The sequence below is a fragment of the Larimichthys crocea genome, chromosome XII, assembly GCF_000972845.2.
Source record: "Larimichthys crocea isolate SSNF chromosome XII, L_crocea_2.0, whole genome shotgun sequence".
NCBI classification, from domain to species: domain Eukaryota; kingdom Metazoa; phylum Chordata; class Actinopteri; family Sciaenidae; genus Larimichthys; species Larimichthys crocea.
This window is the reverse complement of record NC_040022.1, coordinates 11,957,178-11,983,213: the sequence shown is the minus strand read 5'-3', so window position 1 is coordinate 11,983,213 and position 26,036 is coordinate 11,957,178. Positions and strand designations below refer to the sequence as shown.

Here is a 26,036-nt window from a genome sequence, read left to right as displayed (position 1 = left end):
GGCAGCAACTCACTCCCAACCAGGAGAAAGCAATTGTTTTCTGGCAGAGAGCCACAATCTCAGACTTGACTCATCCTGAGTGCTTCACACATTTAGCTGCAGGAGCTTGAGGTGACCGTCTGAAGAGGTCAACAGAACCACATCATCTGCAAAGAAACACATTTTTTAGGTCTTCTAACTTAACACTCTCCTCTCCAAAATGCATTTTAATATTAATAACACCTGATTGATTACCTGAATGATTAACAAATGTGTTCGTGGACAATCAGATGTATTCTGGCAGGTCAGAAATGTTGAGGAATATGAACAAACTGAGCCTGAGGTTCTGGTTGCAGCGGAGAGTTAACACAACATACAAGACTAGGTCCAGACAAGGTTTTACTGCTCCAGTGTTGCTGCTTCATCCAGGGGCATTGATTTACTATTATTCTGGAACCTCACCTGGGACCAATTTACCTTTAGAAACCTTTCTAGAGGCTGCCCCCACATTCATTTGTGAATCCACTCGTTTTGTTTCTCAGAGGCATGGACTATAAATCTGTAGTACATATGTATGTAAAACACAAACAGATGCATGTTGAAACACAATCAGTTTCCCTCTGGGGAAAAACAACTGATTGATGATTGATTGTGAACATCTAGTATACCATCTGCCATGTTCAGTGCCATCACTCATGCAGTTTATTCATCTGTGTGTGCATGTACATCATGGTGGTGTTCATGTGTGTCCATGTATGTTTTGTCATGTGTGTAATTACTTTTCATCTTTTTTCAGGATGACTACATTCCTTATCCAAGGATTGAGGAGGTGAGACTGAACCTTGTCACATCTGTTTCTTCTGAATGTGAAGATTTATTTATTAGGAAAATGTAACACAAGCAGAGAAAACAATGAAATCATTGGGAGATAAAAGGAGAAAGGCAGGTTGATTGGATGAGAGAGGATTGTTTGTATCCACTGATAAATCAAGAGGTGACTATTAAAGCGTTGCTGCTGCCGTTAATGAAAGGAGACAAGAAATACAAGAAGCCTTGCTCCTTTAATTTACCATGAAATCAATGGTATACTCCATTCTGCCATTTTTTCTGCAGTTTGACTTCAGCACTATCTAAAATTATTAATGATCTTCATACATGGATTAATATTAACCTCTGTATCTAACATGGATTTGGTGGAAGCCTTAAGAGATTTCCAAAAAGGATTTTTTTTTTACAATGCCAGAAAATAAAACTGTTCCTTATTTACCTTTTCATCAAGGATGGACAAAATATTTAACATTTTTACAAAAACATTTATTTGAAATATGTTTGTAAAATTAAATTTCATCTGAATAAACCTGAAGACTTTGACACCACATTATGTTATTTTTAAATACTGCTTAATTACTATAATGGTGTGTGTGTTTATGTTGCAGGTGTTGGAGAGGGGGGGTCCGTACCCTCAGGTAATCCTACCTGAGTTTGGTGGTTACTGGATCGAGGATCCTGAAGCTCCTCCTCCTGCGCCTCCTCCCACCTCCCTGGAGATCAAGTTGGAGGAAGAGGAGCAGGAGGGAGCATTAGGAGGAAGGGAGGAGGAAGATAGACCCCCAGGGGATTATGGATATCAGCTGGAGGAGATCAGCGAGGCTATACGGGCGTATAGGAAGTACTTCTTGGGCAGGGTGAGGTTTGTTCCACCAGTTTAACCTGCAGTTACGTCAGTAAAAGTACTACAAGTAAACGCCCATGCTCAACATTACTTCAGCCTTCAATACACTAACTCATTATCGGATTAATGGGTTAAGCTGTCATTTAATTTAGAACATATATTTTATTTATATACATATATTTAAAACATAATTTGTATTAACTTTTTATATGTTGTGTGTAAAAATCTTTTTCTCAGGAGCATTTAAACTTCTCTTGCTCGGCCAGCAGTCAAGGAAACCTGCTGTTGTCTGTGAGGCATGAAGAAGAGAAGGAGCAGGAGTCCCTCCATGTTATCATCAGGTATTCACACATATTTTTTGCACTATAACTTATAACTATTACACTAATATTGCACACATTGTACGTTTACTTGTGTGTATTTTGGATTATCATGGATGATGGATTATGGATGATCAGCTCTTTGGAAGATGTGACAACAAATATATTAAAAGGGGAAATTTGCCCACTGAGACATTTTATTTATAACCTGTAACCATAAATTTAAAATGAATGCTTTTTGTAGGTACTGGACCAGTTTCAGGACAGTTTCAGGTGTTTCTGAGGTTTGTCTCTTCTGTCCCTTCAGGTCTCGTTTGAAAAGTGTCTACCACAGATTGTCACTGACGGAGCTGCAGGACATCCCCAGTGTACCAGAGCTTGCTAAGGTACAAACACACATAGCTGAAGAATAAAGCAGTGATAAAACAGCATAACTCAAATAAATAAATCACTTTCAGATATAAAACAAATGCCATCCCCTAGTTTTAAAACCAGTGGTCACCTTGTCACCTGGAGGTGAGTCCCCACAATGTTTTGCTCTTTTACAGTTGTACCTTGAAGTGGGGACCACAAGCTTAAGTCATTGATTCCAATAAGTCATGTTAATGACGCTAGGAGAAAGAACTGTGTGTGTCATAGTCTCTTTGTTTCTTTGACTGCAAACATCTTAATAATTGTGTTTTTATTGTGAAGCTGTTGTGTGATGAAGCAGCAAGTCTGCGCTTCAGTCCTGTCCTCTACCCCAAGGTGAGCTCAGAACTTCAGCACAACCGGCGACACCTCAAATTTCTTCTTCTGAATGAATGAAAGAAAGATCACACTGGACTGATTTTATCAAACCTGTCTGTCATCAGGCGTCTCAACTGATCGTAAACTACGACGAGCATGAGATCAACAACACCTTCAAGTTTGGAGTCATTTACCAGAGATTTGGACAGGTATTTGTAATTTGAGGCTGACTATGTTCCTAGAGCAGTTAGAGAAGATTAAGTCACTTTAAACAGAAACATTTCTTTTAATTCCAAGAGCATCACAGCCTAAAAATCCAGGAACTCATCGTGGAGTCTAAGCACTTTTAGTCAGTGTACCTCGACATTTCGGCCATTGTGGGCCATTTAACAAATCATTTTCACATGTATCTCTGTGAATTAAGGACTTATTTTGAACAAACTAGTCAACAGTGGAAAGGCTAACAGAGGCGGTTTTTGGTGAGTTTTATTTTGTTTCTGTCCCATTTAAAGGGTGTTTGACGATTATATACGAGGTAAAATAATAGGTTTTATCAATGAACTCTGGTGAGCCGTATCAACCATTTGTTTTGGTCTAAGATGCTGTTGCTCTGAGACATCGCAACATCGTAACCTTTAAACAACTGATTGTGCAGCATAAAACCTGTTGACTTGGAGAGGGAGTTCTGGGGTCATGGACGTCTCTCAGAGTCAGTGCGGATTAATACGAGATAATTAATACGTATACGTTTAGAAAGGTGAACCTGAAGTCAACCAAGGCCTCATAATTAGTAACACTGCACCCTGGAAAGCCTCATTGTAGAAACATGACATTCGTGAGTTAAATTGGTTGTAGCAGAGGGTTACTCTCACACAAAGCACTGAAATTTTATCTGCATTTGATTTGTAATCATATTAAAATTGTCTTTTGTTTGCATAAGAAGAACTTCATGTCCCAGGATTGTTTTTCTCATCACGTGTGACATGATGTTTTGCAGTCGTATGTTGTGTGTCTGATGAATTTGTCACATGTCCATCAGGTGTCTGAGGAGGAGCTGTTCAGGAACAACGAGGAGACGCCAGCCTTCACCGAGTTCTTGCAGCTGCTGGGAGACACCGTGGATCTACAGGACTTCAAGGGGTAAACAAATGCAGGAGGTGTCCAGTCAGAGTTTCATCCTTAGTGATCAATGTATGAAAGTTGCTCTGGGGAATAGGACCTCACAGTCATGGTTTAGTCTTTCCTGTTTTATTTTGTGATTCTCCCTCCCCTCTTTGTATCTGTGGCTTAACTTCCTGCCTTTACTGTGTTTCCCACCACTGTTTCACTAAGAATAGACAGACATGACAACTGCACTGAGGGCACAGGCTATATTTTCAACTTCAAAATGGCACTTAGGAAACCTATAAGTGACTCTTGCTCTGTCCATTCTTTATACTGTCATTGGTCGATCCCCATCTTGGACAAGATACTGAATCCCTGAAAATGCTTCCAAAGGCTGCGCCATCTGTGTGTGAATGGTTTAGCTCCCTTCTGATGAGCAGTTGGTGCTTTGGTAGTGCATGCCATCGGTGTATGACTGGCTGTGTGGCTGAGTGAATATGATATGTGATATGTGAGTGATCAGAAGGCTGGGCTATATAAGTACAGTCTAGTTACCACTTAATTACAACATAAAATTAGATTTTAATGGTCCTCTAACGTCCTTTATCAGAAGAAAGACCTCCAGAAAGACACTCAGAGCTGACTGAAATTAAAAAATAGACAGCAGGTAAATAGTCACTGTCCCTCTGTGCAGGTTTCGAGGGGGTTTGGATGTCTCTCATGGTCAGACGGGTTCTCAGTCGGTATACACCGTCCACAGACAGCAGGAGATCATGTTCCACGTTTCCACCAAACTGCCCTTCACTGAAGGGGACACGCAGCAGGTAGACATTATTAAAAACAGCATGACCAAGTGTTATGCAACATGACTCAACATGATGCAGAAAAACACACAAAAGACACGGCATGAATGACATGATATTAATGTGATGTTACAACATCATGACAAAAATGACGTTCTCTTTCAGCTCCAGAGGAAACGTCACATAGGAAATGACATTGTGGCAGTGGTGTTCCAGGAGGAGGCCACACCTTTTGTCCCAGACATGATCGCCTCCAACTTCCTGCACGCCTTCATCCTGGTGCAGGTGGAGGAGCCCTGCTCGGACAACACCTCCTACAAGGTGCAGTTCATGTTTCACTTCCCGTTTTAGATGTTTTGTAATTTTTAGTGCATTAGAAAATGTTGAATATTTTTCCTTTTTTTCTTTAATGTTTTTTAAAATAAATATTTTAGAACTGCAATGATTTGTCTATTAATTGCTAACCATTAATTTAATTACCAGCTATTCTGATGTGATTGGCAGGTGTCCGTTACAGCGCGAGAAGATGTACCTCCGTTTGGCCCGCCCCTCCCAAATCCAGCTGTTTTTAGGAAGGTGAGAAGACGTTTCTTAGTTTGTGAGTGTAACAAAAAAAAAAGGCTGTGATGATAAACTTGAGTATAAACCTGATGTGTTTTGTGTGTTCAGGGTCCAGAGTTCAGAGAGTTTCTTCTTACTAAACTCATTAATGCAGAGCTCGCCTGCTACAAGAGCGACCGCTTCGCCCGCCTGGAGGTAAAAAAAAACTCTCCATAAACTCATCTTAGTATACGTTGAAAGAGTTATTGTACAACAGATAGATACTTTATTGATCCTGAGGAAAATTCAAGCATCCTGTAGCGGCATGAGACACTGTAAATACACATTAAAATTAGACCTACAAAGACAAATATGAATTGAAATTTAACCTGTGTTAAGATACAAATAGAAAACTATATAAAAGGTAAAAAATAGAATTCTTTTTTATAGAAATGGAGATTTAACATATATAGCGAGAATTAAATTACACTGTAGAAAATGAATGGTAGTCACAGCATTGTCTGTACAGAGGTAACTGAGAACTAAACACGAGACAGAACTTTGACCTCCATCTCTTACCAAGTAGTCGTGTGCAGCAAACATGGACATGTACATATGTGTTGCACTCAGACAGACTAACACAAAGTTAAAATATAAATGTTTAATAAAAAAGCAGACTTTCACATCTAAAAAATTCAAATATTTAACTACAAAGTAAGCAAAAATACGAATAGTTGAGTAAATGTACTTAGTTGCGGTGTTCCACAGGGCTCAATGTTCGGTCCTCTATTGCTGCTTCTGGATCTTAAAATGTGTGTGTTGTGTGTGCTTTGTGTAGGAGCGTACTCGGGCTGCCCTGCTCGACAGCCTCCATGATGAGCTGCAGAGACGCTCGCAGAGCATGCTGGGATTGACATCAGGTCTAGAGGAGGAGGGGCGGGCAGAGAACGGACACGCCCACGGAGGTCTGCTGGAGTCCATCAAGGTGTGTGTGTGTTCACTTTTTATGTCTTTAAGATCATTCACCCACCTGAACCTCGAGAACACCTTGACACTGGATTCACCCTCAAGTCTGAGTCGGCATTTCGATTCCTTGCGCTACTTGATACTGAAAAAAGTAATCACATTACTTGGAGTAGTACCTGTCTGTTTGTAACATCTGTCGTCCCTCACTCTCTCTCTTCCTGTCAGAGGGCGATGCGAGGGCGTAGCGTCTCCATGGAGACCATGTCACGTGGTGGGGCAGGTCTACCCACCAGTCTGAGCGGCGGGGGTCTGGCACACATCAGCGTGGAGGTGAGCAGAGGTCACTGAGAAGGACTTGCTTAGTTTATAAAGCTGTTGTTAATGAGTTGATTTAAATAAAGTTTATTCCAGCTGCTGTTCTGTGTGTTTGATGTCAGTGTAATGTCAAATCTCCTGTGAAGAGGCGTTCAGGACTTTTTCCTCGTCTGCTGAGCGTCGATAGCCAGACAGAGAGACACAGCCAAAGAAGGTGAATTTTAATTTTCTCTCTGTTCCTACACCTATAAATAAACAATAAACACCAGTCATGGCTCTGTGATGGTCCGTACTCCACCCGGCCTCATGTCACAGCAGAAACATAGTTTTTTGGTCACCACACTCGGTTGGAAGGTGGATTTCTTGGAGTTAGGCTTACACTTTGACTTCACTTCATGTGACTCCAACATGTTCTTCTTTGCCAGTCTTCTCAATGAGCAGAGGAGCTTCGACGGCTGCCACCCGACGCTGGAGGTAAAGTCAGAGCTGCCGTCCAATCCCAGCTCTCCAGAAGCAGGACACCGGGACAGGTGTGTGTGTGTGTGACCGAGCAGACCACACGCTTAGCGATCTCATTTTATGACTTCACAATGGAGCCACATATTGTTTTTTCTCGTGCGCACATACATAGTCCTGTGGTTTCACAGTATTAACTGGTCTGCAGGTGGTCAATAAATGTAGTTTATACAGCTGACTAAAGTTGGTTGTTGATTTTCTGTCCTCACTTGGACAATAAAGTTGTGGCGTTGCAAAGTCCCTTCCCTGCAATGAATTTGTGGGTGAATATTAAGCTAAAGGTGTGAATTTTCGCCTACTTTTGGGATCATTTGTGTTTACTTGTGGTACTCACACAGGTAAATATTCGCTCTTTACTTTACTACAGTGGTGTGAACCCAAAATGAACAGATATTGCTGTCCTGGTCCTGACTCGGTTTAGGTGGTCTTACGGGTAACACGGCTCACAGGACTAAATGAAACAGATGACAAACGAAAGGAAACACAAATTAGGAGAATTGACAGCAGGAAATGTGAGAAAATGAGTCCAGATGATAAAACGTTTTGTTTGAAATCTGCAGGAGTCAGACAAAGAAGGAGAGCGGGAAGATTTCCAGATCGACATCAAGCACCTGCAGCTTCACCATCCCGACTGACGACACACACCTGGTGAGCTGTACAGGACACACACACATACATGCCTATATTACCATTAGTGGACTGTCACACCACACCAACCAAATGTGGACTTGTATTCTGGTTTAAAAAAAACAAAACAAAGGAAAATTACTTTTGATGTCTTTCAACATAATATTACTGCAAATGCATGTTTTAATTTTTGATTTTATAATGATGATTTTTGCAGTGGAACTTTCTGTAACTTTCACTTAATGGGTGTTAGTTACTTACTGTTTATTTAAAAACTGGACAGTTTAACTTACAATAACTTTCCATATTAAAACATTTCTCTCAAGAATAAGTAATGTTTTACCCACATAGCAAAGTAAGTTGGATGCATGCAAGGACTGCAACAAAAGTGACTTTATCTAGGATTTTATCATTTACATTATATTATTACGCTACTGCACTAATTTTTAGTTTTTTATTCATATTCTTATGTATTCTTCTTGGTCATTTTTATGAAGAATACATTTTAAACTTTTTCAGATGAAAACCAATGTATGGATGGTGATTGACTCAGGTCCAAATCTGTACATTTTATTGTAAAGTATAAACATGCCTATAAACTGTTGGGAAACTTGGTTATATGCTATAGGACTGTGGCAGTTACCTTAGTTAAGTCAAGTCAAGGGGTTTTATTGTCATTTCAACCATATATGCAGTCCACAGTGAAACGAGACAATGTTTGGTCAAGGACCATGGTGCTACATGAAACACATAACGCAGTGCTGACAGCACTATGTTAAAGTGCACACACATTACAACATAAAATACAAAAGGGCTACATGAAGTGCAGTACGTTCAGAAAAAAGCAATTTGACAAGAAACAACAGACAGAGCGTAACAGACTACAATGTGTGTGTGTATATTTATATACATACACAGTATATATACATATATATACACATGTATGTATGTACATGTGCTAGCTAACGTTACAATGCAGTTACCACACAAAATTCTCTGCTGCATTTTTTTATTTAAACTTACTGCCTTACTGCGGATTGCATCTTGAACAGAAAAACATGCACACACTTGTTGAGCTGTACAGAACACTCACAGAGTTCATCTCTCTCTCTCTCTCCGTCCTCAGCTCGCCCAGGCCGTGACGATTGAAGGTCAAAGTTCAAGTCCGCTCATCGTCTGTCGCAGTCCCACAGGTTCACTTTAACTTCCTGCTTCAGTTTTAACGAGATGTTCTATGAAATTCATTTAGAGCTTCAGAAAGTAACTAATTTAAATACATGTTTACGTTTGTGCTGGTTTTAACCAATATGTGGTGGACATGTTAGTTCCCTCTGATGTGCTTTATTTGATGACCTGTGTGTTTCTTCCTGTTATTTTTTTCCTCTTTCAGAGATGAAGAATAAAAACTCGCCAAGATCCAACCTTAAGTTTCGTTTTGAGAAACTGAGTCACTCTGCTGCAGTAAGTCTGTTTGTACAAGATGTTACAGTGAGTTTATTCCAATACAACCTTTTTTTCCACAATGAAGAAGGCCAGCTAAAATTAGACCTTTGAATCCTTGACAAGACAACACTGATATAGTGATGTGTAGGTCAGGGTCCATTCAACTAGGAATGTGTTTAGTTGGCTAATGTGGCGTTAGCTTACCCACTTCTTAAATGCTATAAAATTATCCTCTGTAACTTCAGCAAAACAAGTAACTGCATGCAATACATGAAACACATTAATGCAGATTTACATAACTTATACGTCGTTTCCAGGATGCTGAACTCAACTTTAACTTGATCCTTAATAATCACTGCAATTTAGGTTCTCAATAACATTCAGGAACATGTTTCAGCTCTAAAGTTTCCTAATACTTTTCTTCATCTGCAGCAGGGCCATTAAACTGTGAGGACAGCAGTGGGTGGTGAGTACAGATTCATGTTTAAAAAAATCTGTTAAACACTGCTGCAGTTTGTTTGGTGTTAGAACCAAAAGGTGTGATTTAAATTTCTGCCTCCTTACTTTTATTGTTTTAGGTTGACTTATTTGCTGAAGTCTCGCCAAATAGTGTTGTTTTACTGATGTCAAAGTTCCTCAGCTGAGCTGAGATCCATATTTAATTTACATTCATTCTGGTGTTAGCGTCTTTGGTGAATTGACTCTCAGACACCCCCACCAGCTGGTTCACACATTTTAATGGAAACTTACTGGAAGCTGAAGTTATACTTAGAGCTTTGATTTAGTTTTTAATCTTTTTATTTTTCACTTTCTCACTTTTCATTTTCTAGAATGTCAACAAGGAGGTTTAAACAAACATCAGCCTCCACACAGAGCAGGAGGAGGAGGACATTAATGTGAAGACACTGAAAATAAAAAAAGGGATAAACACGTCAACATTCGTCCTTCACTGCTGCAGAATCCTCAGAGGGGAAATCAGACCTGAAGGACTGTGTGCATGTCAACTCGCAAACACACACACACACACACACACACACACACACACACACACATACACACTGAGGCTGAAGCTTTTATATTGAGGCAGATTATTCCTTTTAAAGGTTCACTCCGTCAGTTTTACATGTGACAGTTTGAGGTCATGTTTAGTCTCAACTTGTGAAAACAGAAAATAACTCAACTCTTCTACTTCAGTGTCACTTTAGAGTCACGCAGGCAAACTGGTGTTTTCACGCACTGAGGTCATTTCCTCAGCACCAGTTTGGTATCTTGGTGACTGATGAGGTCTGGTAGAGGTTTTAGCAGAAGATTGGATAGAAGGTTTGGTAGAGGGTCTGCCAGATGGTTTGGTGGAAGGTTTGGTGTGTCTGGGAGAAGGTTTGGTAGAAGGTTTGGTAGAGGGTCTGGTAGAAGATTGATGAAAGGTTTGGTAGAAGGTTTGGTGGAAGGTTTGGTAAAAGATTGGTGGAAGGTTTGGAGTGTCTGGGAGAAGGTTTGGTAGAAGGTTTGGTGGAGGGTCTGGTAGAAAATTGGTGGAAGGTTTGGAGTGTCTGGGAGAAGGTTTGGTAGAAGATTGGTGGAAGGTTTGGAGTGTCTGGGAGAAGGTTTGGTGAAGGGTCTGGTAGAAGATTGGTGGAAGGTTTGGAAGGTTTAGTGGACGTTTTTTTAGAAGGTTTGGTGGAAAGTTTGGAGTGTCTGGGAGAAGGTTTGGTGGAGGGTCTGGTAGAAGATTGGTGGAAGGTTTGGAGTGTCTGGGAGAAGGTTTGGTAAAGGTAGAAGGTAGAGGGTAGAGGGTGTGGTGGAAGGTGAGGTGTCCTCTACTGGTAGAGGGTTTTGGCATAGAGTCCTAAATGTCCAAAATACAGTCTGGAGTTTGAGACATGTGGCTTTTTACCAGAGAGGAAGGCTATAATGAAAGCCAGTGCAGATGTGGACCGTCTGTCTCTTGTAAGTCACCAGCCTTATGGAAGTGCACTAATTGAATCTGTGGCGACAGTTTCTGATGAAATCAGGCTTTGTTTTTTGGGGTTTTTTGTTTTAGATTAAACATTCAGGTGCTGCACAAGTGTTCATGTAGCCAACACTCTGTAATGACAGGTTGTTTCATCCTGTTTCCATGTTAAACAAGTGGATCAGCTATAGGTTTACCACTGCCCCCCTGCCCCTGTCTGTAGACAGTGGGTCTGGACTGAGTCACCTCTTCTTGAATGTTTTGTTCACCATGATCTCCAACATATATTCAAACTGTCTCGCCTTCATTTGGTCCTTTTTAGTGTGTGAAACTTTATTCACAACACAACACACTTTATGTTTTGATGGGTATTAATCGTACATATGTTAATCTCAATGTGCTCTATGTCCTTTTCATTCCTGTTTGAAATCCTGCACACAGGTGCTCCTATTCATTTTTTTAAATCTTTAAAGAGTAACTTTACATCAGTGTTTCTCTGGGGTACACTTATACATCACTGCACCAAGATGGTGTTAAGTTGCTCTTTAAATCAACTGCAGTGAGTTTGATTGGCTTATGAAGTCTGTCATCACTGACCTGCAGAACATGTGATGTCAAACATGTTTGACAGATGTTGAGCTGTTTACAGAATATCTACAGTCGCATGATTACTGCCATTTAGATGCTCTGTTATCAGGTCCAAAACCTGAATCAAAATAATCAAACATCAGATGTGTGTCCATCCAAATGTGTCGCAAATGTAATATGTATTTAAAGTAATCCATTAAAAATGTGAACGAATACTTGTTTCCAACCACTACCATTATGTGAATATTAGGAGTTGGATAACAAGATAAGCAGTAGATGGCACCAATTCTCCAGTCAGAAAACCAGAAGAAGACACCGAAGCACATTCAATCATTTTTAGTCAAATTTCACTCATCTGTTGTAAAACTGTAACTTTATGTTAAATATTGATCAGTGAGAAAAACTGAAGGTTAATGTTCACTGAAAACTGGTTGGACATTGTCTGATCTGGTCAAAAAAAATGTAAGCCGGGACTGATGATCGAACATTTATTTTGTCTCTTGCATTCATGGATCAACTTCTTCCACACCAACTTTGACCACTGTAAGAGTAAAAGTCAAAATAATAATTAGCTTATAAAATCAACAAATGTGTGAACTTAAAATGAATTTACACATCTACAATGAACATGCCTTGTGCCACTCTGTAAACTCATTTATGTCATTTATATTCATCAATTATTTCTTTTTTTCTGCTTGTATTACCATTTTCTTCACTGTCTCACTTTTTTTCAGTCTCCATCCCTCACACGCTCATAGCACAGAATACAATAAAACGAACAACAAAATAAAAGCATAACACAAATATAATATATTTACTGTGAAGCTTTTAAAGACATCATTGAGGATTATTATTTATTCACAATACGACTTGTCAACAGATACAGTGCTTCTGTTTTTTCTATTGAAGTACAACAGACAAATTCATCTTTGTTTTTGTCGAGCTTGTTCCGCAGATGTTTCAGCTCTTCTCTTCGACTACTGGTCTACAAACTTGTAGCATCACTCTCAAACACTAAAAACTAAAATAAAATAAACTTTAATTAGTTGATCCATCCGCTCATTTCTTCATCAGTGTATGGCTGTCACGCCAGAAAAATAAAAAAGGAATAACATCAGAATTTGAAAAGTTTATTAACAAAATATTTTCATGTTTTTACGACATAAAAACTTACCACGTCATAACAAGAAACTTTTCTTGTTCAAACAATTATTACTATTTATCTTGTTTATAATGTGAAATGTTTCATGTGAAAGTTTCTATATTGTACTAACATGAAAATATCACTTTATATCACACTTTTAACGTTATACTGTGATACTGATACATTCTCATTTTTCAGGTGTGGCTGCAATCTGCTTAATCTGCTTATCTGTGTCCAGGTCATGTTAATTTAATTATATCATAAATTTCTTTTAATTTTTTACTGCTAGGAAGTGCTGAAAATGTGATGTAATATCTTTCCAAATGTTTAAAATGTCTTAAATTTAACCTGCAGAAACTCATGCAATAATCATTTTTACTCAGATCGAAAAAAAAAAAAGAAAAGAAAAAAGATCTTTGTGGTGAACATTCCTTCTCATGTTTCTCTGGATCTGATGAATATTGTATATTTATGTTTGTTGTGTCTGTCGCAGATTCAAATGATGTCAGCTGTTCCCACACGTTTTCTCATCTCACCACAAAGACTTGTTGAATCCACAGTTTGTCGGTTTCATCACAGCTGTGTGTCAAGTTTTAATAAGATATTTACATAAAGATGAAACGTATTATTATTAACAGGTTGGACGCAGAGCTGTGCTGAAAGTGACCGACTGTAAACCTGCAAAAATGAGAAGCTTCACTGCCGTTTGATGCAAAAACCAACAGAAAACTGACCTTTATTTTGCACTAAAATAACATGAATATTAAATATGTACGGAAGCAGATTACTGACTCTATACTAACTCAGCTGTCTTGATTGCACTGAAAGCACAAAATCTGTTCCTCCTCTTCTCGCTTTGATTTCAGGTGTAAATCTCTTTTTCTGTGTGTTAAGAGTAAATAATTTATTTTAAAAGGGGATGATGATGGAGGAGGAAGTAGCATAAATACAAAAGATGTTGTCCATGTCTGTTTTTAATGTTCTGCATCACGATGGGAAACTTTCTGTTATCCTGACATGAAAATCTGATGTGATAAAGTTTCTGCAGGACGACAAGCGTGTACTGTGTTTTACTGGTGTGTGTGTGTGTGTGTGTTAGCTGTATAGATAGTATGAACATGGGTATAGTCTCCATGATGTCGCCCACAGGTTTTTTTAAAAGCCTTTGGAGAAATTCTTTACATTTGGGTCGATGCAACGCTTCATGGAAAAGTCTCTGAACTTGTTTCACAAAGTGTTAACAACAGCAGCAGTGCTTTATTTCACAGCTCTGTCATTTGGCACTAATAATAGGAAATAACTAATTGATTGGTCGATTAACGTAATATTAGTTTTATAAAAAGTCTTTCTTTCTCTAATCTGAATCTGTTGCATGAACAAAACAAGACAATTTGAGACATAATTGGGACGCTGTGATGGGCATTTTTAATATTATTTATATATACATTTATTTTTATTTTTTATATTCCTGGAATTAACAAATAGAGATAGACCAGATAATTCTGCTGAGGCACAGACTGAAGTGTTCTGATTGATCAGAGTGAACAAACTCTTGCCTGTATTTGCGTCTGGTTCTACAGTCCATCACGGTGCACGGCAACAAGTTAAAACATTTTAACTTTGGACGTCTACAATTACTGTTAATGGCATTCTCTGCCGTCCACACCAAATTTTATCATCCTCCCCTCATCCAATAAAATGATATGCATTATGCCGTCTATGTCCATGTGAATGCAGCATAAAAGCTTCAAAGCCACCAGACACAAACTGTAATTTGCAGAACACAGGAGGTTTTACAGCAAATTACTGTTTTTGTCAGTCTGGAGGCTTTGACAAGAGCATAGATTAATATTGCAAACACTGCAGACAGACATCAGGGTAAAGTGGTGAAAATATTCTAAATGTAGCATACACTTAGTCTGAAATGTGCTTTGTTGCTGCCCCTGCTCTCACCAGTGCATTGCTTAGCTTCATGCTGGTCTGCTTCTCCAAACTGGGTTCGTGTCAGTAACAACCACACTTCAAATAACACCAACTAACCCTTTAAATCCAAGCGATTGTTCACTGATAAGTGGCAGCTTTATTTGCTGTACATGTGGACAAATAAATGTCACTTTCACATGTTTAGATGACCTGTTCACACTGAAAAGGAAATCGCAGACGTGTAAAATCATCAGCCAACATTTTAATCATTTGACCAGCAGTGATGTCTCCTGACTTTAAAAAAAAAGAAAATTGAACAGACAAAATAACAGAAATCATGAGAGTGGACTCTGAAACTGTAGGAAGTAAAATACAACGTTTCTGTCCACACAGACGGGAAGCAGTCTGAAGGAAACTGCTCGATAACAGATGCACACACAGATGGTGATTTAAAAAAAATGTACGAAAATGTCCCACATTTAGATTTACCATCAGAAAATAATCACACACACACACCAGTCACTCTTTTTGTCTCTTTTTTTTTTAAGAGTCTGTTTCTTCACAACACGAAGAGAAATGTCAAGACGACTGGAGGAGAAAAATTAAGTTTCAGGTGGAGTCCGGTTTGTTTTCATTACTCTTACTGTGGCTCTTTTATTGATCCTCGTGTCTTTTCTGTCTCCGTCCTTCCTTCGCCCTCCACGGGGAAGACATGAGCCAACATCGCCGCTCTGCTCTGACTGACGGGGGCCGATAAAAAACATTTTGTAAATGAAGTTTTGTACTGAGCTGCTGCCAGACGTTGAAACGCTAAAAAGCGTTGGTCCCGAGTGAGGCATCGATACGACCACCAGGGTTGAGGGTCCATTTCTGCGAGCGCACAGTCCGAGCTGGTGTCCGACACCGCCACAGTAACATAGGAATGATGCACTGATGATTCACAGAGCAGCTGTGTGGAAACTTAGTGAGAGGAGTAAATCTGACTGGGTTTCAGGCAAGACTTCCGATGATGCTCTGCTACATCCTGACAAGAATACTTGTGAGCTGTTGTTTTTTTTGTTTTGTTTTTTTGGCTGTTATCGGCACAGATATTCAATATTTATCGACAGGAACCTGGATGGATTATGAGACAAAGGCCACGCCCACATACAAACAAGCAACATGTTATATTGTACAAAAGGTGTACAAGCAATATGCTGAGTTTTGGGATTTGGCGCGTAATTGTGGGAATTCACCCAATTTTTGGCTGCTTTGTGGTCAGTTTCAAGTCACTTTAGTCATTTTAAGTCTGTCGCTTTGTGGTCACTTTGTGTCATTATGATTGACCAGAGTTCTCAGGTGCTACTGTTAGTTCAAATACTGCAGCGTCTTAAGAGGAAACTGGACGTTAGGTGAAAGTTTATAAGAAATTCATGCTGTGACACCAAATTTAGGCTGGAGTTTGTGTGTTTGGTTGCAGATTCTGATCAGAACATCTCTACTTTAGCTGAATAACAGTCCCTTCAAACTGTGGGCCCCTTCAATAATCCATCCATGGACTGCAGCTACACAATATGAAACAATAAAAGAAAACCCACTACACTGGCCTCAGATCGCTGTCTGGTCTGACAGCTTCATGTCTGTATGTTATGATACTTTTTAGGTTTTTCTCCCCGTTGCTGGTTCACTTTCAGGCGTCCGAGTCGTCGCTGCTGTCGCGGCTGATCTCGATCTGCAGCGATGGCAGGTTGTCCAACCGGCTCTTCTTCATCTTGTGGGTCTGACGGTCCTGTTTCTGTTTGATCATGGCGCCCCACATCTTCTGCAGCGTCGAGTCGTCTTCTTCCTCCACCTCCTCTTCCTCTTCACCGTTGCCTCGTCTCCTCCTGCTGCTGCTGCTGCCGCCGGCGTCGCTGCCGGCGTCATTCCTGCCCGATGGAGAGGAGAAGAGGCCCGACGACCGGCTGCTCGATCTGTGCTCGTGACGTCCGGTGCTGCTGTCGCCATCAGTGGAGCCGAGTCTGCTCCACAGGCCGCCTGCAAGAGGTGAGGTAAAAACAAACAAATAAACAAACAAAAACAATAACAACAATTTGTTGACATCAGGAGTTTCTCCTGTTAATTCACAAAGAGCAACTAAATTATTAATTAATCTGCCTTTTTCTGCATCATTGATTTTGGGACAATCTACTTTAAAATGTACAATTTTGGTTGTGAAAGAGCAAATGTTGGCATTAACACATTTTGTGGCTGGTTTTGGGGTTTATTAATCATCTGTCCTCAAATAAAAAAAAATAGTCAAATAAAAACCGGGTCTCCCATACACACGCCTGAAAAACAAGCGTGGATAAACTTCTGTTTTCACTTTCATTTAATAAATTCAACAATATAATCATACTATTTGAAAAACACTTTGCTGTTAAAGTATTTTTTTCTTATTTCAGTTACGGCAGGTGTTTGTGTATTTCAGCCAAACTATATATTGAGCACTGCTTGTACCTTACCTTCCTACAGTAGCTACAGTGAAATTTCCGCAAAACCTTCCCGAAGTTTCATAATAAAAGTGACATTTCTGTCCACTGAAATGATCAAGGCCTTTTATTTTGAAACGAAGAGAGGAAGTATAATGCAATAACTTTAACAGGGCAGTTATCTAGTACGTTATCACTGAATCTTTATTTCATACATGTTGTTGATCTGTATTATAATTATAGTTTGTTTATCTGTCTTTGTTGTCCTTGTTTTTTCTCTGTTTCCATCTTCCGGTTATTTAAACCAGAGTCAAAGTTGTATGTATGTATGTTACATTATTGGCCAACAGAGCTTATTCTGAACAACTCGAAGTATGTAACAAACTTTACAGATTTTAAAGCCACTTTGTGTACAAGACTCCCAAATTTAGCTGCTATAAAGAACACTGTGACATAAGAATGCCCCCAGTTGTTACCAACATTGTCTAATTTTCCTACAAACATATTCCATCAGGATCTTTTGACAGTCCCAACAGAAATCTAGACATGGCGGTTTTAACGCAAACTTTGGAGCTGCTGTGCCAAATCTGGAGATTTTAGAGGAGTTCACAGCAAATAATCACAGAGGAGAAGTAAACACGCAGACAAGGAGGAGGCTGATGGAGTTTGCTTCTTACTTGTCTTCCTGTCTTTGGATGAGTTTGAGAAGTGGCCTCTGTTGTCTTGGCTGGCCACACCCAGTCTGCGATGCACGTCTCGGATTGGCTCTCTGGCTGGAGGTGTGTCTCTGGGGGAAACGGGGGAAGGGGAGCGTCCTCTGTCCGGAGAGTAACGTCTTTTCCCCAACCGCTGCCGTACATCTACAAACAGAGTCTGTTAAGATTTTGGAGTCTCTCACAGCTGAAATTATAAAAAAAAACATTTGGATTTAAACTGCAGACCTGTCTTTCCACTAGCGGCCACTGGAGGAGGCTGTCTTTGTTGAGAGTGTCCTTGTCTCTTCTCCTCCAGCAGCTGCCGGACGTCCGTCACTTTGGTGGGCGACGTGGATTTTGGTCTGCTCTGTGATCCCGACCCTCCGATCCTGTTCCTGCTCACAAGACAAACAACATGTTGATTCTTCCTCTGCAGGTTCACTAAGTTAAGACTTACTTAGAATATACTGACTATGGACAAGTGTCTCATACATACATCTCAAACCCAAAATAAGAGCCGCAGATCTCGTGTAAAAAAAAAGGAAGCTTCACCATAAAAACACCTGAAGGAATCAGAGTTTTCTCTTCTTGGGTTTTTTTTTTGTCAAAGTAAAAGCTCTAAAACAAATCCTGCCTAATATGAAACTAGTGTCAGGACAGGTAAAAATGAGACTGACCGGATGCTCTTCAGGTGCGTGTCCAACTCGTCTGCGTACATCGTCATCTTCTTGCTCTTCTTTGGTGACGGTGTGGAGATCATCTTCAGCTCCAGGTCGTAGTCCATCTCGTCCGACTCCGACCAAGGAGACGGAGAGCGCTCCGCCCGGCTGCGAAGCCCGGCACCCAGTGGACGTGATCCGCCGCTGCTGCCGCCACCCCTTTCATCTCTCTCGCGGTCGGCTCGCTCTCTGTACTCCACCACCCTGTCGTCTGAGTCCATGTCCTCATCACCGTTCTCCTCCTCCTCCTCCTCTTCTTCTTCTTCTTCCTCCTTGATGGGCTCCTCGGGTAGGTTGACCAGGTCAGCTGAGGGGAGAGGAGAACAAGAGGAGTCACACTGTGGAAGCTGACGACTGCACGACCGTCTGAGAGACGATGAAAAACTTTGAGGCAGAAACCTCACAGCTCATGGTGGACTACCATCTGCTGTGACTGGCACAGCAACAATAATCATGATAACTATTATAATAATAATAATAATAATAATAATAATAATAATAATAATAATAATAAGCAGGTGGAGGTAAAGCTCAAAAATATGCAGCAACACGCCAAGAAACGCAGAGAAGAAGACGACTGTTAACAAGTGTTTGTTTGTTCTTTCATTTCCCTGAAGGCCAAAGAAGCATCTCAAATTGTAAATTGTAAATTCAACTGTCACCAGAACAACCCGTGCCTGAGGCCTTTTCATGTCATGTCTCCGCCTCCCATTACGAAATAAGAGAATGAAATGTTGAAACGAAATGTTTCTTTATAGTTTTCAGTTTTAGTTTCTTACCGGAGTGTCGGTGTGTGTACGGAGGTGTGTGTCCCATGCTATCTCCAATCAGAGGCTTCTTGCTCTTGATGACGTCTCTCTGGATCCTCCGGTTGTGATATCGCCTCTTCCTAAAGACACACGTAACAAAGCAAATGTGACTTAGCGGTTAGCTCGCCAAGTTCAGCTGTGACAAAGAAGAGATTCGACTGAAAGACGCCAGTAGGACTTCAGTCATCACAAACTCTGATCTTGCTGGTTTAGAGTCGATTTTTTACAACATAGTCAAATATTGCTGCTGTTTTCAGATTCCTTATCCTTTCAATAAACTGATCAGTGAACAGTGTTCGAGTCTCACCAGGAGTTGCTGAGGATTCCCTTCATGCCGCCATAGTTTGGGTTTCCATACTTCATGTAGTATCTGCTACGACGAGCGGCACCCAACTCCTTCTTATCATCTGGAGACAAAGACACAAACATCAGCTTGTTCCTGTCAACAGAAACTGTGTCTGAGGTTGAACTTAACCATGCTGCAGACTTTCATGAAATACAAAGTGTGTGAGGACCTTAATTACTGTAGTGTATTTACATTTACATTGTGAGGCCTCCCCTTGGCGTCGCCATAACGTGCGTCGTCACATTTTAGCGTGAAGACTTGGTTTAAGGTTAGTTTGAGTTTGATAAGTCGAGTGTGTGTGTCACCTTGTGTGGCGAAGCGCAGGAAGAGTTTGTTTCCCTTGAAAGGTTTGATAGCTGGTCGCAGGTCGTTTCTCAGCAGAGACTCTCTCTCCACCCCCGACAGGTCGTCCATCTGAGACACACCGATCACGGATCAGTTATTGGTGCCGACTTAATCAAATTGTGTTTGAGTTATTTGAGTGAACTCTACCTGATCGCCTTCCACCTTCTCTTTCTGCTCTGCCTCTCCGTCGCTGTCTTTCACCTCGATCTCGCTGCTCTTCTTCACCGTCTCCTCCTCATCCACCTCACCCTCTTCCTCTTCCTCTTCCTCTTCGTCGTCCGACCTTCGACCCCGATGACCTGTGAGGTGCAGGAGACACTTTAGTTTTCCACATATTCTGTAGTTCCCCCTTCAAGAAGCTGCTAGGTGTGTTTTTGTTCACAGGCTGACCTTTGCTCTGTTCGCCCGGCTGGTTGCTGCTCTCCGTCTCCGTGGCAACAGCCTCAGGGTCGGGCATCCGGCTGCTGTTGACGAGGGCTCGAATGGATGTGTTGTCATCGAGCCAAACCACGTTACCTAGGAGACAACCAGACGGTGTTAAGAAACACAGCGGCTGTGGTTTATCGGGTCCTCCGCCTGAGATATAACTTCAAACATAAAGTCAACAGGACCATCCTGAGGATCAGTGTCCGGCTGATCTGAGCAGGTTTTAACGGATCGAGATCAGCTAAAGTACCCCTTATCTCGCTTAACCATCACTGTCTGGCCATTTTGCAGCAAAGACCGCAAACAACACATAGACTTGAAGCACAAGATGAGGACATAAAACACCAAGCAAGGACACAAGTGAGAAAGTATTACAGTTGAGTCCAGTGACGTTTCAGACTGACCGCAGAGCATTTTGATCAGATACATCGTGTTTCTTTCAAGACTAATTCTGTTTTAACTTCTTCATAGTTGTTTCCGTCATACTTCTCATGTTTAGTCTGCTGACGATCGTGCCACAAATGTCTACGTATGTGGCTCAGAACATTATTCAATCAGCTGATAGTCATCATATTCTCCAGTTAAATTGAAATCAGTGTTTTTCAGTGTTTCAGAAACATTTTTAACGGGTAAACAGAAGTAGAGACTCAGTATCAACAGATCGAGACTCAAAAACAACAATAAATGAATTGAATTTTTTTAAATAGTTAAATGTTCAGCAGCTCAGACTCTTCTGTCTTCTAGAAGCTGACAAGTGTTTAATTATTCTGAATAAATGATTTGTTGTTCCTTTAATTTGGCTCAATTTTCTCTGTTCTGCACATGTTTCTGTGACAGAAACCTTATTACTCATCATCTTGCCCTGGAAACTCGTCTTCATTGATGATTAAAAATGGAAGTAAAAGTCTCAGCGGGAGAAAAACAAGCTACTTCTGGCACCCGGACAGAACCAGTCTACATTCAGTGAGTCCAGAACCAGAACTTTTTGTTTGTGTGTGTGTGTGTGTGTGTGTGTGTGTGTGACTTACAGGATGTGTCATCGATCCACTCGATGTGTGCTGGAGGATACTCCTTAAAATACCCAAACACATCCTGTGTGCTCATGTCATCCACGCCTGTCACGTATATCGCCTCCAGACGCAGCCTGGGGATAGCTGAAAATCACAGAAGAAGTTGATGAGAACAGGTTCGACACAGGACCAGTTTCTGTAAACAGTCGGTGGCTTTACAGACTCTGTGTGAGATCTCTCACCTTTCTTCATGATGTCTTTATCCAGGAAGACATTCCTCTGACCGACGCTCTTCTCCCCGCAGAAATGGAAACGTCTCGCTCGCTTCTCTTTCCTCTCAATGGCCTCCTAATAAACACACGCACCTTTAACACTTCCTGTTCGTTCAGCACTTCAACTCACAGTATCATGAGTGTTTGTCAGCGTGACTGAAGGAAACTGAACAGCGAGTTTAAAATAACTTGTCTGAGTAATATTTAGTCTTGTTTGAGTTTTGAATCTCAACATAACACTGCTCTGTCCCAAGTCTTTCTCCTGAACATGTTTGATTAAAAAAATCCTTGTAATCTGGGGCAGGAAAAAGTATTTTATTTATTATTTCCAAGTGTTCACATCATGCAGTAATGGACCCTGATTGGCTCCAAAATGTAGGTGTGATGTCACACAAGATGATTTCAGCCTTGACTTTACACTTGATCACTATGTGAAACGTTCAAAGACGCTCGCTGACACCCAAAAATATTGAGCAGGCTGAATATCTGGGGGTTTCTATCTTACACCAACAAAGAAGCGGAGAACCGGGTAGTTACTTCGGTAACAGATGGTTATTATTATTGTTACAGAGTTTAATTTGGCGCATTTCTGATCCACCGACCAGCAGTTAAGTTAATGAGAAACGTTAACTTCAAACAGTCTGTCCAGAGGTCGTGTTGACTCTCATCATTTTGACAATCAGGGTCATCAAAATTCAATCATAATCTGTTATCCTTGATTTTCATTTATAATGATCATGAGACATATAGCAGATTTAACAATTTAACAATTAAAAAAAAGAACACACAAACAAGTATTCAGAAGTTACAGGTGATACTTTCAAGTTCATGGAAAGAAAAGATGAATGACTTCTAGGGTGGTGTAAATAGTACAAGGCTGTGAAGTCAAAAGTGCCAAAAAAACTGCAGTTCCTCAGAAGTCCACTTGAGGCTGGCTACAGAACAAGTCAGTCTCCATAAGCCCCCATGTTAAAATGTGCAGCTTTACAGCAGAAATAAACATGTTTACAGCCTGGTACAAAAAACAGTTTTGGTCTCTATAGCTGATTTCACCGTTTATGGCAACTGTACTGAAGGTGAATTTTTATATAACGCACCTGTCAAATTTTATCAAGGCTTAAGTTACGCATTTATAACAGTGTGGCCGCTTTGACTGACAAGTGGGTGCCGTTAGAGATGGCTCAGCTCTACCAACGGTCTGTCTTTTCGGATTTTTAGGCATGTATTGTGACTGATGATTAATGATTAATATCAGCCTCTGTGTCGTCTTCTTTTTTTTTTTATATGCTTAACTTTGCCATTCATCTTCTCCAAGTGTAAGTTAGCTTTCCACACAGTTTTTGTTGTTTTTTTGGACATAAAGAAAACATCCATCAGAACAAGTCAAGTAAAATCTGTACGTCAGTGTCATACCTTTGAGTTGACATCAATCCCTGTGATGAACGCTCCCGCCTTGTTCTCATATCGCCGGCTGGTATCCTGCAGAACATAAGAACAAAAACTAAATTCTTTATAAAGGTTTTAGATTTACATACTGCATAGTTCACTGTTACTGGTTCTATCTAACTGTTATTTATACATGTGTATATATAGTGTTAAAATAGGATATTGTATAGGTGTATATTGTTAAAGTTTTGTTTTCTTGCTATTGTTTTCTTACTATCTCACTTACCGTTTGGAAGCTGCGGTAACAAAAACAATTTCCCTGCAGGGATTAATAAAGTACTTCTGATTCTGATAATCCAACAGAACAAGCACTTTTTCAGAGACATTTGTCAGGATTTCTCGGTTTCTAACTAAGGACGAGCTCAAATATATGTCACCAGAGATTGTAAGTTGGGTGAATGTCAAATGAAATCATTTTGTAAATAACACATTAAACACATTTCATGTGACTTAGTGAAGTAAGGACTAAAATGTTGTGTATGCTGTCTGTTAGTGGGAAGTTTGTCAAACCAGGAACAACAGAGGAACTGGCCATTTTTCACTTTGAAAGGGTAGCACTGTATTTAAAGTTGGTGATTTGAAAATAGGCCGAAATGATCATTCAATGTTCATGTACCAGAATCAATAAACCTCTGGCAATCTTTAAAACCTTTAACTTCCAGTTTTCTGACTGCAGTTTGGTGGAGCGATCAATCCGCCGCAAACACGGTAGGTGAAGCAGACACCAGCAACAAGTGACTGAGACAAACAAGCAAACACCAGCTGCCAGACAAAGACCTTATAATTACGGACTAGTCGCCGTTAATAAGCAGTTAATCGTTGTTAGGCAGGAAAGGCCACGGTGCTCAGAACCAGTTCCCCGGGAGTCGAAGCGACCACACGCCGACGCTTCTTACTGCCCCAACGGCCGCAAGTGACGCTAGTCCCCCGGTCTGTGAGAAGGCCTCGTCCGGACACTTACCGGCAGGAGCTCCTTCAGGGAACGGTTAACGGATATGTCCTCCGCCTCCAGCTCTCCCTCCTCCACCTCCATGGGCTCGGCTTCGCGGGCATCTCTGTCCGACTCGGAGTCAGAGTCCGATTCCGAGCGGTCTGAGCCGCTGTCTGATTTCACCGACACCCGTAAGCTACGCACTGCCGCCATGGCGCTAGCTGCGAACAACGGCTGCTGGAGCTGGAGCTGGAGCTGGTGGAGCTGCGGTTGTTTTCGTTACCCGGATATGATTCATATGAGTCGGTCCTCCTACCTCTTCTTTGTCGGTGTTTGTGGAGGTTACATCGTTGCATTAGCGCCACCTGATGAAGATTTATTGGCTAAATGTGGACTATAGTAGTCATATTTATAAAAAATAAAAATGGTTATGTTTTTGTTAGCCTAGAACAGGGATGATTTCAGATTTCATGCGGCCCAAAGCTTCATTTTTATAATAATTATAATCAGTGGTTAAACTGGCTTCTGTAAGGAGGGGGAGCCCTTCTTCACTCACAGTACTCAGTATCTCTCAAAACATTTGTATTTACCTCGCTCGCGCCATGGGTTTAATACATATTTTATCAATTTATAACCTATTTATTTATATCTCATATCAATTCACATACTGGTAACTTATTTAGCCTACATTTCACAATCAATCTACACTGCAATTTGTAAAACTTATTCACAATATACACCAACAATTTACATATTAACAATACTTATTTACATCCCATCAATTTATTCTTTAATTTGCATTACTTATTTACATGTCACAGCATAAATTCACCTGATTAATTACATCTCACACCATAATTCTAGATCAAATCAAATCAGTTGTTTGCTAAACTGTCTTGCATGTCACAACATCAAAATATGAGAAGTCGGCAGTCATTACAATTAATTCACAACTTTCCAAATAGGACTTACAAGCGGAACCGATTCAATAATGAAGCTCTGATACAGCACTCTGGAAACAGCGATGAGTGAACAGACTGACGTAGCCTACTGATATTTGACATGGTAAAAGAGGGGAGGTCCAAACTAATGATTTTAATAAGTCGTGTAATAGTAGCTACGGCGATGATTATTATAAACACCTCAGCAGAGGGAGCTCAGCTCCTGCTGGCTGTACTGCCGAGGTGAGGAGGCGGAGCTGAGCTCCGGAGGGCTCCGGCCCAATTTAATCTCTGATTATAATATTATTTATGGCCTGCTAGGATTGTCAGATACTGTATGGCTTTTGGTTGACATTGTTATAAAAAATAGGATTATACTTGGGTGCAGATGTTTTACCTCATATACATAATGTGTGTATCCTGTCTTTTGCATGTCTCGCATACTTCCTTTAGTTGGCCTCTGATTTACTGAGGCTGGCAGGGAGAGACAATTATAAATTAGTGGTACAAGGACAGGAGAGACAGGCTAGGGGTGTACCATGTGGATATAAAATATAGTGCTCATCAGTGGGGAGGTGTCCGAGACAGCCCATTAAAAAAAAAAAATGTATAAGAACCAACTGTTAGAGCTCCTCAAGGAGCCTTTTCTTTGTAACCCCTTTTGTTAAACGCTTCTTCTTGTACAAGAATAATAAATTCAACTTAAACTTTGATACTTTGAATCCAGTCCTCCTCATTCAAGGGTTCTTCTCATTACATAACAGACACGATGACGCATTTGAACCTTTAAGGACATAACTGCTGGTGGTATTTATATCTGTAGATGTGACACAAAATATTACTTTCTGAAGGATTTTGTCAAAGACGAGAGCAAGAGTTTTAAACTTAAATGTTAACACACTTTGCATTACTCATAATAAGTCATGTTGGATGGAGTGGAATCAGTTTACGAATTAAATCAATATAAAACTCTTTATATCAGAAGCTTTCAGTAAATGGTTAACTTTTTAGGGTTCTTTAGAGAAC

General features: G+C 40.4%; 2 protein-coding genes across 13 annotated transcripts in view; one reads left to right on the top strand and one right to left on the bottom strand.

The window, feature by feature from the left end:
* The window catches only part of LOC104926116 (rap1 GTPase-activating protein 2), a 44,722-nt gene extending 30,972 nt beyond the window's left edge, over nt 1-13,750 (top strand). For 8 of the 12 annotated variants that reach the window (XM_019263716.2, XM_019263715.2, XM_019263714.2 and 5 more), the window contains 20 exons: nt 776-808; nt 1,416-1,664; nt 1,889-1,992; nt 2,279-2,357; nt 2,665-2,718; nt 2,826-2,909; nt 3,740-3,840; nt 4,499-4,628; nt 4,773-4,928; nt 5,112-5,183; nt 5,277-5,363; nt 5,986-6,132; nt 6,339-6,443; nt 6,551-6,642; nt 6,854-6,958; nt 7,505-7,592; nt 8,698-8,764; nt 8,962-9,032; nt 9,447-9,480; nt 9,845-13,750. In XM_019263716.2, the coding sequence (XP_019119261.1) occupies nt 776-808; nt 1,416-1,664; nt 1,889-1,992; nt 2,279-2,357; nt 2,665-2,718; nt 2,826-2,909; nt 3,740-3,840; nt 4,499-4,628; nt 4,773-4,928; nt 5,112-5,183; nt 5,277-5,363; nt 5,986-6,132; nt 6,339-6,443; nt 6,551-6,642; nt 6,854-6,958; nt 7,505-7,592; nt 8,698-8,764; nt 8,962-9,032; nt 9,447-9,458 (1,836 nt within the window). In that variant the 3' untranslated portion in view covers nt 9,459-9,480; nt 9,845-13,750. The remainder of the gene's footprint in view (nt 1-775; nt 809-1,415; nt 1,665-1,888; nt 1,993-2,278; nt 2,358-2,664; nt 2,719-2,825; nt 2,910-3,739; nt 3,841-4,498; nt 4,629-4,772; nt 4,929-5,111; nt 5,184-5,276; nt 5,364-5,985; nt 6,133-6,338; nt 6,444-6,550; nt 6,643-6,853; nt 6,959-7,504; nt 7,593-8,697; nt 8,765-8,961; nt 9,033-9,446; nt 9,481-9,844) is intronic. The other 4 variants (XR_003463297.1, XR_003463296.1, XR_003463295.1 and 1 more) reach the window with 4 other exon arrangements.
* Nucleotides 13,751-14,745: 995 nt separating this feature from the next.
* Nucleotides 14,746-24,402, bottom strand: ncbp3 (nuclear cap binding subunit 3). Its single transcript, XM_019263692.2, has 13 exons — nt 24,100-24,402; nt 23,106-23,171; nt 21,663-21,768; nt 21,439-21,564; nt 20,375-20,500; nt 20,132-20,283; nt 19,945-20,053; nt 19,601-19,700; nt 19,264-19,373; nt 18,443-18,791; nt 18,012-18,160; nt 17,748-17,930; nt 14,746-16,636 (listed from the first exon to the last, which is right to left on the bottom strand). The coding sequence occupies exons 1-13, from the start codon at nt 24,280-24,282 to the stop codon at nt 16,290-16,292; spliced, it is 2,106 nt and encodes a 701-aa protein (XP_019119237.1). The 5' UTR covers nt 24,283-24,402; the 3' UTR covers nt 14,746-16,289.
* Between the last annotated feature and the right edge of the window lie 1,634 nt (nt 24,403-26,036).

Coding starts and splice junctions, on each gene's coding strand:
- ncbp3 (XM_019263692.2), bottom strand. CDS start 24,282: ATGGCGGCAGTGCGTAGCTTACGGGTGTCGGTGAAATCAGACAGCGGC. Junction 20,501..21,438: donor GTGGATCGATGACACATCCT/GTAAGTCACACA, acceptor GTTGTCTCCTAG/GTAACGTGGTTTGGCTCGAT. Junction 20,284..20,374: donor GCCGGGCGAACAGAGCAAAG/GTCAGCCTGTGA, acceptor TGCACCTCACAG/GTCATCGGGGTCGAAGGTCG.